The sequence below is a fragment of the Mustela nivalis genome (assembly GCF_964662115.1).
Source record: "Mustela nivalis genome assembly, chromosome: 11".
In the NCBI taxonomy this organism is placed as follows: domain Eukaryota; kingdom Metazoa; phylum Chordata; class Mammalia; order Carnivora; family Mustelidae; genus Mustela; species Mustela nivalis.
In genome coordinates this window covers 4,823,341-4,837,741 of record NC_139030.1, presented here as the reverse complement: position 1 = coordinate 4,837,741, position 14,401 = coordinate 4,823,341, and the positions used below count along the sequence as shown (strand labels likewise).

At 35.4% G+C, this 14,401-nt stretch overlaps 1 protein-coding gene across 2 annotated transcripts in view; it reads right to left on the bottom strand.

Moving 5' to 3' along the window:
- Window positions 1-14,401, bottom strand: part of MAP3K2 (mitogen-activated protein kinase kinase kinase 2) — an 82,638-nt gene that overhangs the window by 37,727 nt on the left and 30,510 nt on the right. For both annotated transcript variants that reach the window (XM_082691083.1, XM_082691084.1), the window contains exon 2: window positions 78-146. In XM_082691083.1, coding sequence (XP_082547209.1) covers window positions 78-81 — 4 coding nt within the window. In that variant the 5' untranslated portion in view covers window positions 82-146. The remainder of the gene's footprint in view (window positions 1-77; window positions 147-14,401) is intronic.

The following is a 14,401-nucleotide window of genomic DNA, read 5'->3' as shown; positions in this document are numbered from 1 at the left end:
ATGCACACCGAGAAAATTTTTTCTTCCCCATTTTATCCCTTAATTACAGACAAAAGTTGCTTTTGGTTTGAACTCACCCATCACGGCAACCAGCTCAACAATTTGAAAATTAAGAAAATGGTTCTTCCATCAGCACTCTTTACTTCCTGAGGAGGAAAAAAGATGAACACATTAGTAATAGAAATAGAAGAGGCAGCCACACACAAAAAATCAGAATAAGGTGTGCCTGGGTGGCTCAGTGGGTTAAAGCCTCTGCCTTCAGCTCCGGTCATGATCCCAGGGCCCTGGGATTGAGCCCCGCATCGGGCTCTCTGCTTGGCAGGGAGCCTGCTTCCCTTCCCTTCTCTCTGCCTGCCTCTCTGCCTACTTGTGATCTCTGTCTGTCAAATAAGTAGATAAAAATCTTTTTTTAAAAAAATCAGAATAAATAACACTAACGAGAAAAATACAGTATTAATACTTTATATATTTTACTGGGGAAAGGTGCTTTATTTTTGCAAGATAATTATTGAGAATGAACTAAGGATCATTATCATAGTCCATATTAAATTTAACTCAATATTTTTCAGGCTCCTGTCTAAGCTAGAAAAAACAACAGAATTTTTCAAAGTCAAAAATCTTTTTTTCTTCCACTTGCCCAAAGTCGAAAATCTTTTCTTTTTTATTAAAAGGTTTTATTTATTTATTTGGGAGAGAGAGAGAGCAGGGGAGGAGAAGAGGAAGAGGTGGAAAGAATCTCAGGCAGACTCTGCGCTGAGTGCAAAGCCCGACTTGAGACTTGCTCTCATAACCCATGAGATGACAACCTGGGCCAAAACCAAGAGTTGGACACTCCACTAAACCACTCAGGCATCCCAGCAAGGTCAAAAATCTTAGTAATAACCCCATAAATTCCTACACGGCAGATATAAAATGAGTAGAAAAGGTCATTACCTTTAAAGACAAAAAGGAGAACATTAAAAATATAGTAAATATCTACAAAAATTCTCTTCCAAGAAAGAAAAAAAATGTCAGAATCAACTTTTTCAGAACTCTGGAACTACCCAAAAGGCCTGTAGCAACCTGAGCAGCATTTAACAATCTTAGTAAAAAGAGAGCCTCTGACCGTCCCTATTTGTATCTCCCACCCTTACCCCTGGCTCAAAAATAGCAATGTAGGGACGCTTGGGTGGCTCAGTGGGTTAAGCCGCTGCCTTCGGCTCAGGTCATGATCTCAGGGTCCTGGGATCGAGTCCCGCATCGGGCTCTCTGCTCAGCAGGGAGCCTGCTTCCCTCTCTCTCTCTCTGCCTGCCTCTCCATCTACTTGTGATTTCTCTCTGTCAAATAAATAAATAAAATCTTTAAAAAAAAATAGCAATGTAAACCAACAGTCTACAGTAATTGTGAAAATAAGCAGCCTGACTACCACTGGAGAGGGCAGAATGGAATTGGAACTTCAAAGTCTGATTCCAAAAATAAATGCCATATAACCTATCGAGTGGTTGTTCAATAGACCCAACTTGAAAGGCAGAATTTATTTAACTTGACTAAAGTTCTTCCAGTGCAAAGAGCTTGGAGGGTTTGATGAAATGTAAAAAGAATTGCTGCATATCTAAACGGTCTGAGAGAGGGGAGAACTGTTGGGGCAAACAATAGGTTTTAGCCAAGTTGAGGAATGAGATTTCAGAAAGGAACTCTGAATAGCTCCAACAGATTCCTGGGACTCAAAGTCACATATATGCCCAGAACTGTTGCAAAATAAAGAAAGGCCAAAGACGGCCCTAGGCTTCCACCTAACAACTAAACTAACTTCAGTGACCACATACAACACAAAATACAAACATTAAACAATTAGTGCCCAAAAGTCACTAAAAAGTAAGAACAATTAAAACATACTGGAGTTGGAGAAGAATCTGATTTCCAGAGGTGGCATACTTTTTTTTTTCTTCAGAAAAAATTCTGAGATATATAAATATAATATGACCCATACACTGGAGTGGGGGAGGGATGAGCAGAAATTGACTGTAAGGGGAGCCCAAATGTTGAACTACCTAGACTGAGAGATTAAATCAGATATTTTATGGGGGCCTGGGTGGCTCAGTGGGTTAAGCCTCTGCCTTCCACTCAGGTCATGGTCTCAGGATTCTGGGAGTAAGCCCCGCATTGGGCTCTCTGCTCAGCAGGGAGCCTGCTTCCCCTTCTCTGCCTACTTGTGATCTTTCTCTCTGTGTCAAATAAATAAATAAAATCTTTAAAAATGTTTTAAAAATTTTAACACAGAGAGAGAGAGGAGAAGGGAGCTGGGGGAAATTGGAGGGGGAGACAAACCATGAGAGACTGTGGACTCTGAGGAACTGAGGGTTTTGGAGGGGAGGGGAGTGGGAGGTTGGGTGTACCTGGTGGTGGGTGTTATGGAGGGCACATATTGCATGGAGCACTGAGTGTGGTGCATAAACAATGAATTCTGGAACACTGAAAAGAAATTTAAAAAATAAATAAAAATTTTAAAAAAATTTTAATAAAATAAATCAACTATTTTAAATATGTTCAAAGAACTAAAAGGAATGTATGAGAATGATGACTCATCACAAAGAATATCAATAAAAACCCAAAAACTTTAAAAAGAAACCAGACAGAAATTTCAGTTGGAAAACATAATATCTGAAACCATTACGCACACCAACTTATGCATAATGGGAGTCCCAAAAGAGGAGAAAAAGAAAGGTGCAGAAAGAATATTTTTATAAAAGTGAAAAACTTTCTAAATATGATAAAAAACAACTTACACATCCAAGAAGTCCAACAAACTATAAGAAGGATAAAAATCAAAGATGCATCACACTCAAACCGTTAAAAGATAAGGAATCTAAGAGCAGCAATAAAGTAGGAACTCATCATTTACCAGGGATGCTTAAATGATTTTTGTTGATAACATAAGAAGGCAGAGAGCACTGGGTAACATTCAGAGTACTGAAAGAAAAAAATAAAAACTACCAATCAAAAATTCTATATCCAACAAAACCATCCTGCAAAACAGAAAAAAAATTAAGACATTCCTACACAAACAAACACAGAGAATTCATTACAACTAGACCTGCACTATAAGAAATACAAAAAGAGTTCGTCAGGCTAAAATATAAAGGACACTGGATGGCAAATCCAATCCACATGCAGAAAGTAATGGTAATTAATTACATATCTAAAGATAAAAAAAGACCGCAAAGGGGCTCCTGGGTGGCTCAGTGGGTTAAAGCCTCTGCCTTTGGCTCACAGTCATGATCCCAGGGTCCTGGTATCGAGCCCCGCATCGGGCTCTCTGCTCAGCCGGGAGCCTGCTGTCTCTCTCTCTCTGACTGCCTCTCTGCCTACTTGTAATCTCTGTCAAATAAATAAGTAAAATCTTAAAAAAAACCAAAACCGCAAAAATGTTTTTTGTTTCTTTTCATTTCTTCTATATGTGAATGTAATAGGTACAAAAATGGTCCACCCCAAAGATGTCCATATCCAATTTCCTAGAACCTTTGCAAATATATTACCTTACATAGCAAAAAGATCTTTGAAGATATGATACATTAACAAATTTAAGATGAGAGAATTATCCTGGATTACTGGGGTCAGACCTAACATAATCACAAGGATCCTTATAAATAAAGGAATAAGCAGGAAAGTGAATGTCAGAGTGATGCTGCATAGTAAAGGCTTGACCTGTCACTGTTGGCTTTGAAGATGGACCAGGATAGCCATGAGCTAAAGAATACAGGCAACTGCTAGAAAGTGAGAAAGACAAGAAAAATGGATTTTTCCCCTTTAGCCTCCAGAAGGAGTCTGGCAGAGTCTGGCAATGCTGACACCTTGATTTTTAGCCCAGTGAGACTCATTTCAGACTTCTGACTTCCAAAACTTTAAGACAATAAACTTAGGTTGTTTTAAGCCACCAAATTTGTGGTAATCTGTTACAGGAGTATGAAGCGAGTACTTAAGACCACACCCAGTTTCTATGACTTGCCAGAGAACTCAACTGACTCAGCAATACAGTTCACACTAACAAGCTGTAATTTATTATGCCAAAAAGATAGAGGGCAAAATCAGCAAAGGGAAAAAGCACATGGGACAAAGTCCAGGGAAGTTTAGGACTAGCTCTTAAGGATCTTTTTTTAATAGTCACATAGGACACGATTCCTCTTGCCCTCCACCCAGCCGTGAGTTATGACAACACATGTAAAACATCACCAATCAGGAAAGATTAGAGACTCAGCAAGGGTCTTATTATGAACTGATCAATAGGTATCCTCTGCCTAGCACATACCAAAATCCCTAACTCCCAGAAGAAAAGCAGGTGTTCAGCAAAAACTATATTGTTTGTAGAAGGAGCTTAGGCACGGTGAATCATTATTATCATTTAGGCAGTTGTGGACCCTGGTAAATTCTCAGATGCTAACCAAGGGTGGACCTCTTAGAGCAGTTCATTCTAAGGATACACAGTGAGGCCCACTATGTTAATTCTCTTCTACACAAGCAACAATAAGATATACACAGGTTTTTTTTTTTTTTAAACTGCATAGAGCAATAAGATAAAGTGTTTTGCTGTGCACATAATATGTAATAATATAATTTGTATAACGACAGCAAAAAGGAGAATGGAATTACATTAAAAAGTGTATGTATACCACTATAATTAAGTTGGTATCAACCCAAACTACACTGTTTTAAGTTATTAATTTTAATCCCAAGTCAATTCTAGAAAAAAGATGCAAAAGGAACATTAGAAATAAATTAGCATACAAGAAAATATCTAACACAAAAGAAAGCAATAACAGAAAAATGAGAAACAAAGACCTAACACACATAAAACACAAATATAAAGTAGATGTAATTCTACCCATGTATAATTACATAAGTGGAATGAACAAACCTCTTAAAGAATAGAGATTAGCACAAAAGACTAAAAAGCACTGATCCAACCATATGCTGTCTACAACAGACACACACTTCAGATTCAAAGGCAAAACAGAATGAAAGTAAAAGGATGAAAAAAGATACCATGCAAGCAGGAGCCTTCAATCAAGGACCTTAAATCAGTAATCTAAACACCTACCTTAAGACCCTGGAAAAAGAAGAGCACTGTAAACCCAAGGTAAGCAGAAGGAAGGAAACAATAAGGATTAGAGTGGAAATAAACTAGGAAATAAAAACACAATATAAATTTTTAAAATCAATGAGACAAAGCATTGGTTTTCTACAAAGAAAATTTTAGCTACATTAAGCAAGGAAAAAAGAGAAAAGATACAAATAAGCTCAGGAATTAAAGACAACATTACTACCAACCTTACAGAAATAAAAATAAGGAAATACTATGAACTATATTTCCAATGAATTAGATTACCTGGATGAAATAGACAAATTATTAGAAACTACCAAAATTAACTCAAGAAGAAATTTAGAAATCAGAATTCAATATAAAAACTAATGAGATTGATTTAGAAATGAAAAACTTTCTGCAAATAGAAGTCAAAACCAGATGCCTTAAAACATTTAAGGAAAAATTACTACTAGTTATTAAACGAGAGAGAAAGAGTAGTGAAACCAAGTATTACTCTGATAACTAAACCAGACAAAAACATTACAAGAAAACTAGATACTCAAGTGAATATAAATATAAAAGTCCTCAACAAAACCTAGAAAAACCTAATCTAGAACGTGAAAAAAAAGAGAGATTATACACTATGAATATGTGGGATATATCCCACAAAAGCAAAGCAGGTTCAGCATACAAATATCAATGTAACAAATAATATTAATAGAATATAGGACAAAAACCAAATGATCATCTCAACAAAGAAAATGCATCTGCCAAAATCCAACTGCCTTAAATACTCAAAAGATTAAGAACAGAAGGGAATTTTCCTCAAGCTGATTAATAACAACTATGAAAAAGCCACAGCTAACATCATACTTAATGGTCAAAGACTAGAGGCATGACCCTGAGATTAGAAAAAAGACAAGCATGGCTAGTCTTGCCACTCCTTTTTAATACTGAACTGCAGGTTCTATTCAGAAGATGAGGCAAGACAATGAAATAAGTGGAATCCAGACTCGATAAGAAGTGAAAGCATTCCTATTTGCAGGTGATGATGTTGTATAAAAAAAATTATAATAAATTCACAAAAACATTATTGGAGCTAATGAACAAGTTCCACACAGTTGCAGACGGAACAGATTTTTAAAAAATCATTAGTATTTTTACATACTAGTAATGACTTTATGAAAATGAAATTAAAAATAATTTCCATTTGAATATTATTCAGCCATTAAAAAGGATGAAATTTTTCCATATGCAACAATGTGGACGCAGCTAGAGAGTATAATGCTAACTGAAATAACTCAGTCAGAGAAAGACAAATACCACATGATTTCACTCATATGTGGAATTTAAGAAACAAGACAAAGGAACAAAGGAAAAAAAGAAAGACAACCCAAAAAACAGATTCTTAACTACAGAGAACAAACAGATGGTTACCAGAGGAAAGGTTGTGGGTGGGCCCGAGGGATGAGTGAAACAGGTGAAGAGGATTATCCTGATGGCCACTGAGTAATATACAGAACTGCTAAATCACTACATCGTACACCTGAAACCAATTTAACACTGTATGTTAACTATGATAAAAGTGAAATAAGAATTTTTTTAATCACATAAAAAGTAAGTTCTACTTACCAAAAAGAATAAATTACTTAGGAATATGCTTTTAAAGAAACACAAGTCTTATATACACTGTTTATAAAACATTATTGAATAAAATTGAAGATCTAAATGTACAAAAAGGCATCCCACATTCATGGATGGAAGACAATATTTTTAAGATGGGAATATTTCCAAAGTGATCTATAGATTCAATGTAATCTCTACTAAAATCCCATTGGCTTTTTTTTATTTTTTGGCAGAATTGGGAAAGCTGATTCTTAAATTCATATGGAACTACCAGAGGCCGTGAAGAGCCAAAACAATATTGAAAAAATTGGAAGATTCACATATCCAGATTTCAAAGTTTATTAAAAAGCTACAAAATCAAAACAGTGGGAGTACTGACATAAGGATCGAGATTGATGGAAAAGAACTGAGTCCTAAATAAACCCGAACATCTATGGTCAAATGATTTCTGACACAGTTGTCCAGACAACAGTGCATGAACAGTCTTCAGTAATGTCACTGACCTGGATATTCACATACGAAAGCATGAAAATGAACTCCTACCTCATATAAAATGCAAAAAAAAAAAAAATGGATCAAAGACATAAATGTAAAAACTAAATTCATAAAACTCTTAGAAGGGAATAGAGGTATAAATCTTCATGACCTTGGATTATGCAACAGTTTCTTAAATGTGACACCAAAAGCAGAAGCAACAAATGAATAAACTGGTTTTCATCAATGATAAACATTTTTGTGCATCAAAGGACACTATATCAACACAGTAAAAAGACTATCCACAGACTGAAAAAAAATATTTGCAAATCATATATTTGATAAGGGACTAGTATACCCAGGTATATACCCAAGAATACTAAAAACATATAACCACATAAAAACATGTACGCTAATATTCAATGAAGCATTAAAGAGTCCAAAAGCAGGAACTCAAAAGTTCATCAATTGATGGATGAATAAACAAGTAATATATATCCATACAACAGAGTATTAAGTCATTGAAAGGAAAGGACTGAGACCTATTCCAACATTGATGAATCCTAAAACATTATGCTAAGTTAAATAAGCCAGATATAAAATGTCACATATATATGACTGCATTTATATGAAATGTCCAGAATAGGCAAATCTACAGACACAGAAAGATTAATGGTTTCCCAGGATGGGGTTATAGGAAATAGGAAATGACCGTAAGTCATAATATGTTCTGGAGTTAGTAGTAATGGTTATACAACTTTGTGAATATATTAAAAAATACGGAGTTATATGTATACTTTTTAAAAAGTGTATTTCATGGTGTATGAATTATATCCTGGAAGAACAGAACAGAGGAAAGGGAGAGAGGGAGGCAGAAAGGGAGAGGAAGAAAACATAACAGAAGTGGGAGATTCTGATATTAACTAGAGATCATTTGCCTACCTAGAAGAGCAACAGGTACTCAGCTCCAGTCAACACATGTCTACAAGAATTCATGCTCAGTTATCATCAAATATGCTGATTTTTCAAAAAGCTCCAAATTTTAAAGTGAGATATCCTCATTTTCAAGTATTAGCAGCTAATTCAAATTTTTTTTTTAAATTGTGTGTATTTTTGTGTTTTATGCTGCCACTTTGCAACCACTGACATTATTTTAGTAATTCTCTATTGGGGGTGGCATACAAACATACAGTTTGAAAAAAATTAAATATTACAACTGCTTTAATTTCTTCTTAGTTTTAATATTATTTTGAAATGCAAATAACAGTAAAGAATTGTCAAAGAAAATTTTAAATATATATTAACACATGGAATATAACAAAAAACATAAAAATGCCCTTTATGTCACCTTGGCAATACTATACTCAATGGCAACTACTATGCAACCTCAGTTTTTATGGTATTTTAATTAAGGCAAGTAGAAGGCTAAATTTTAAATAGCTGAGAAACAAAGATATAGGCTAAACCCCCTATTTAATAAATAAGAAATCTGAGGATCAAAAAGGTAATATAATTTACCCAAAGTCATAAAGCTGCACAAAGTTAGGACCTGAATGCTCATTTCTTATTTCTCACTCAAACTTTCTACATGGGGCACCTGGGTGGCTCAGTCTATCAAGCCTCTGCCTTCGGCTCAGGTCATGATCTCAGGGTCCTGGGATTGAGCCCTATGTCAGGCTCTCTGCTCAGTGGGGGGAGCTTGCTTCCACCACCATCATCACCTCCCCCCCGCCTGCTCCTCTGCCTATTTGTGATCTCTGTCAAATAAATAAGTAAAATCTTTTAAAATAAACTTTCTATAACATTGTGTATGTAACTCAAATTCACCTTTCAAAAACGCTAGCATGGGAAATTCTCCTACCCCATATATGTACATAGAGAATGTCACAAAATGGTTGAGGAGGGTTTATTCGGTACATTGTCTTTCTAAAAACTCAAATTCTCAAATGAATTTTTTAGTTTTTCACTTAAAATGTTTAAATCAAATTTTGAGTAACCTCAAAAATAAAGTATTGTGAACACAAAATTTTTTCCAAAACATCCCTTTCAGGAAAAAAAAATAAAATTCCCCAAATCACAACAGTTAAGTCAAAGAGGCATAAATCTACTAGAAATCAGCTCAAGGCTACACTTTTAAACAACTATGATACTTTGACCAATATTCTGAGGCTAAAACTGGCAAAACCATGAAAATAACGAAATCAAGTACACAGCAAGTTAATAGAAAAAAATTAAACAAAGGTGAATTACATCTGTACCTGAAAGTTCTTATCCACAACTTATTTTTCTGTTTGTAATTTTGACATTTATTACCATAGATTAGTTTTGTCTGTTCATAAATTTCATATTAATTAATTCACATAAGACATACTCTTTTGTATTTATTTTCACTCCATATCTGTTATGGCTCTGAGATTCTTCCCCATTACCCAGATGAGTATTTTGTTCATTTTCATTGCTGTGTAATATTCCACTATTTGACTATATCTCAATTAATTTTACCCATTCTATTACTGATGGACATAAATATTGCTGTCAGTTTTTGGCTATTACAAATACTACAGACCTCCTTGAACATATCTTTTGGTGAACACAAACACATATTTCTGTTGGATATACACCCAGAAGAAATTGCTAGGTCACTAAGACATATATAGTTAACTTTAACAGATCTGGCCAAGTGCTTTTTCAAAGTAGCTGTTAATCCATATACTCCCACTAGCAATGTAAAAGAGCTCCAGTTTTTCCCAGTCCTCACTGATCCTATTAGTCATTCAGGTGATTATGTAGTATCTCACTACCATTTTAATTTACAATCACCTGATAATTAATGATATTGAATACCATTTCAAAATGGCATAAAGAATTGAAAAAGCATGATCCTATTATATGCTGTCTATAAGATCAAATGAAACAATAGGTTGAAAGTGAAAGGACAGAAAAAGGTATCCCATGCAAACAGTAGCCAGGAGAGCTGGAGTGGCTACACTAATATCAGACAAAATAAACTATAAGTCAAAACTGTTACAAGACACAAAGAAGGGCATTAAATATTGATAAAATGGTCAATTCATGATGAAAATGTAACAATTATAAACATGTATGCATCAAACAGCAGAACTCCAAAATATATGAAGCAAGCATGGACAGAATTAAAGAGAAATACATACCTACACATTAACAATTGAAAGCTCAATATTACACTTTCAATAATAAGAGCAACCACACAGATCAACAAGGAAGCAGAGGACATGAACAACACTATAGACCAACTGGACCTAACACACCTATGCAGAACACTCCATTCAAAAACAGCAGAATATATATTCTTCTCAAGTCCACAGGGAACATTTTTCTGGATAGACCATATGTTAGACCACAAAAAAAGTCAATAACTTAGTAAGACTGAAATCAAAGTACCTTTTCCAATCATAGTGGAATGAAACTACAAATAGCAAAAGGAAAACTGGAAAATTCACAAAGATGTGGAAATTGTACAGCAAATTCTTAACCAATGTTTCAAAGAGGAAATAACAGGGAAATTAGAAAATATCTTGAAAAAGATGAAAATGAAAATACCATACCAAAACTTAACAGGATGCAGCAAAAGCAATACTAAAAGAGAAACTTAGAGCTATAAATACTGAAGTAAAAAAAAAGAAATTCAAAACCTAACTAGTTTTGTTGACTGCTTCTTTGGCTGTGCAAATTTTTTATCTTGATGAAGTCCCAACAGTTCATTTTTGCTTTTGTTTCCCTTGCCTTTGGAGACAAGTCCAACAAGAAGTTGCTATGGCTGAGGTCAAAGAGGTTGCTGCCTGTGTTCTCCAGGATTTTGATGGATTTCTGTCTCACATTTAGGTCTTTCACCCATTTTGAGTTTATCTGTGTATATGGTGTACAGAAATGGTCCAGTTCCATTCTTCTACACTGGCTGTCCAATTTTCCCAACACTATTTGTTGTAGAGACTGTCTTTTTTCCATTGGATATTCTTCCCTGATTTGTCAAAGCTTAGTTTGCCCACAGAGCTGAAGGTCCATTTCTGGGTTTTTTATTCTGTTCCACTATCTATGTGTCTGTTTTTGTGCCAGTACCACACTGTCTTGATGATTACAGCTTTGTAATAGTGCTTGAAGTCCAGAATTGTGATGTCACCAGCTTTGGTTTTCTTTTTCAACATTCCCCTGGCTATTGGGGTCTTTTGTGATTCCACACAAATTTTAGGATTATATGTTCCAGCTCTCTGAAAAATGTTGATGGTATTTTAATAGGGGTTGCACTGAACGTATAGATTGCTCTGGGTAGCATAGACATTTTAACAATATTTAACATTTAACAATATTCTTCCAATCCATGAGCATGGAATGTTTTTCCATTTCTTTGTATATTCCTCAATTTCTTCCATAAGTGTTCTGTAGTTTTTAGAATATGAATCCTTCACCTCTTTGATCAGGTTTATTCCTAGGTATCTTATGATTTCTGGTGCAATTCTAAATGGCATTGATTCCTTAATTTTTCTTTCTTCTGTCTCATCATTAGTATACAGAAATGCAACTGATTTCTGTGCATTAACTTTATAATCCTGCCAACATTGCTGAACTCCTGTATGAATTCTCCCAGATGTCCAGTGACAGATGAATGGATAAAGAAGATATAGTATACACAACACACACACACACACACACACACACAGGAGCATTACTCAGCTATCAAAAGGCTGAAATCTTACCAACGTAGATGGAACTGAAGGGTATGATGTAGATGGAACTGAAGGGTATGATGCCAAGCCAAGTAAGTCAACCAGCGAAAGACAATTATATGGTTTCACTCATATGTGGAATATAAGAAATAGCACAGAGGATCATAGTTCCCCTCAATGGGAAGAAATCAGAGAGGGAAACAAACCATGAGAGACTCGTAGCTACAGGAAACAAACTGAGGATTGCTGAAGGAGAGGTGGATGAGCGGATGGAGTAACTGGGTGACAGGCATTAAGCAGGATGCATGATGTGATGAGCACTGGGTGTTACATGCAATTGACTACTGAACTCTACATGTGAAACTAATGATGTGCTATATGTTGGCTAGTTGAATTTTAAAAAACCCCAATTGTATATCTTAGTTAGTAAAATAAAAACAAACTAAATGTAAACCTTATAGAAGCAAAGAAATAATAAAGGTTAGACAAGAGATAAAACAAGAGAAAAGAAAAACAATAAAGAAAAATCAATAAAACCAAGAGTTAGCTCTTTAAAAGATAAACCTTTAGCTAAGACCAAGAAAAATACAAAAGATTCAAATAAACTAAAATCAGAAATGAAAAAGGTAACATAACGGAAATAAAAAACATGTGGGAGCAGTATGAACTGTACATGGAAAACTGTATAACCTAGGTGAAATGGACAAATTTCTAAAAACATAAAATCTACCAAGGCTGAATAATGAATAGAAAATCTGAACAGACCTATGATCAATAAAGCTATTAAACCAGTAATCATAAAGCCCCCAACAAGAAAAGCCAAGGACCAGATTCCACTAATGCATTTTATCAAACACTGACAGACTGTTTCTTCTGAAACAATTCTTCCAAATTCTGAAACATTTTTCCAAAAAACTGAAGAGTAAGGAGCACTTCCTTACTCACTGGATGAGGCCAACATTACCCTAATACCAAAGCGAAACAGACATTACAAGAAAACTACAGACCAATTACTCCTTATGAATACTGATGAAAAATTCCTCAACAAAATACTAGCAGACCAAATTTAGCAGCATATTAAGAGGATTATATACCATAACCAGTGGGATTGATTACTGAAAGGCAAGGACAGTTCAACATACAAAAAATCTATTTTATATGTCACTAACATAATACAGGGGAGAAAACATAAGATATCCTCATGTCATACAGTAAAAGCATCTGACAAAATTCAACACCTTTTCACGATAAAAAACACTCAAGAAAGAAGCAGTAAGAGGAAACTTCCTAAATTTAATAAAGATCATATATGTAAGAAAAGCCCACACCTAATATCAAATCCAGTAAACAAAATGAAAAACACTAGAAACGGTAAATACAAGGATAAGTTTAAAGGTTGTATTTTTTTGTTTTGTTTTAAAATTTTATTTATTTGTCAGGGAAAGAGAGAGAGAGAGTGCACACAAGCAGGGGAAGCAGCAACTAGAGGGAGAAACAGGATCCTCACTGAGAAGGGAGCCTGATGCCGAATTCAATCTCAGGATCCTGGAATCGTGACATGCACCAAAGGCAGACACTTAAACGAATGAGCCACCCAGGCGTCCCTAAAATGTTTTTTAATTCTCTTAAACTCCTTAAGAAACGTGATTGTAGGGGCGCCTGGGTGGGTCAGTGGATTAAGCTGCTGCCTTGGGCTCAGGTCATGATCTCAGGGTCCTGAGATTGAGCCCCGCATGGGGCTCTCTGCTCAGCAGGGAGCCTGCTTCCTCCTCTCTCTCTGCCTGACTCTCTGCCTACTTGTGATCTCTCTTTCTCTGTCAAATAAATAAATAAAATCTTAAAAAAAAAAATCAGTAGGACACCTAAAATTTTAGTGATTCCCAGAGTTGGAAGAAGAGGGGCAGGGAGAGAGATGTGTAAGAACCACCATCAAAATGGATACAAGTTATTATGTACTTGTCCAAATCCAGAGAATGTATAATACTAGGAGCAATCCCTAATATAAACTACGAACTTGAGTGATTATGAGGTTATCAATCTAGGTTCATCAATTTTAACAAATGTACCAAACTGGTGGAAGATGTTGATAATGGAAGAGACTATGCATAAGAGGGTCAGGGACAGAAAGAATGTGTGAAATCTCTGTAGTTTCCCTTTAATTTGGCTGTGGAACTAAAACTGCTCTAACAAAAGGTCTTAACTAAAAAACAAAGGAAAAAATAAATCAGAGCATGTTAATTCTCTCTCTGCTCAGAACTTTTCAGTAGTTTCTCATCAAATCTTTAATAAACTCAACAGTCCTTGCCAGAGGTTACATGCCCATACATAATCTTGTCTTTCCAATCTGTACCACCTCTACCCTGGTTTTATGGAGATGTAACTGACTCCCTACTTCTTGTCATTATGTTCTACTACAATAAAACTTACATTAAATGACACTACTGGATGATTCCTCTCAAAAAAGAAGGCTTGGGGCGCCTGGGTGACTCAGTGGGTTAAGCCTCTGCCTTTGGCTCAGGTCATGATCCCAGGGCCCTGGGA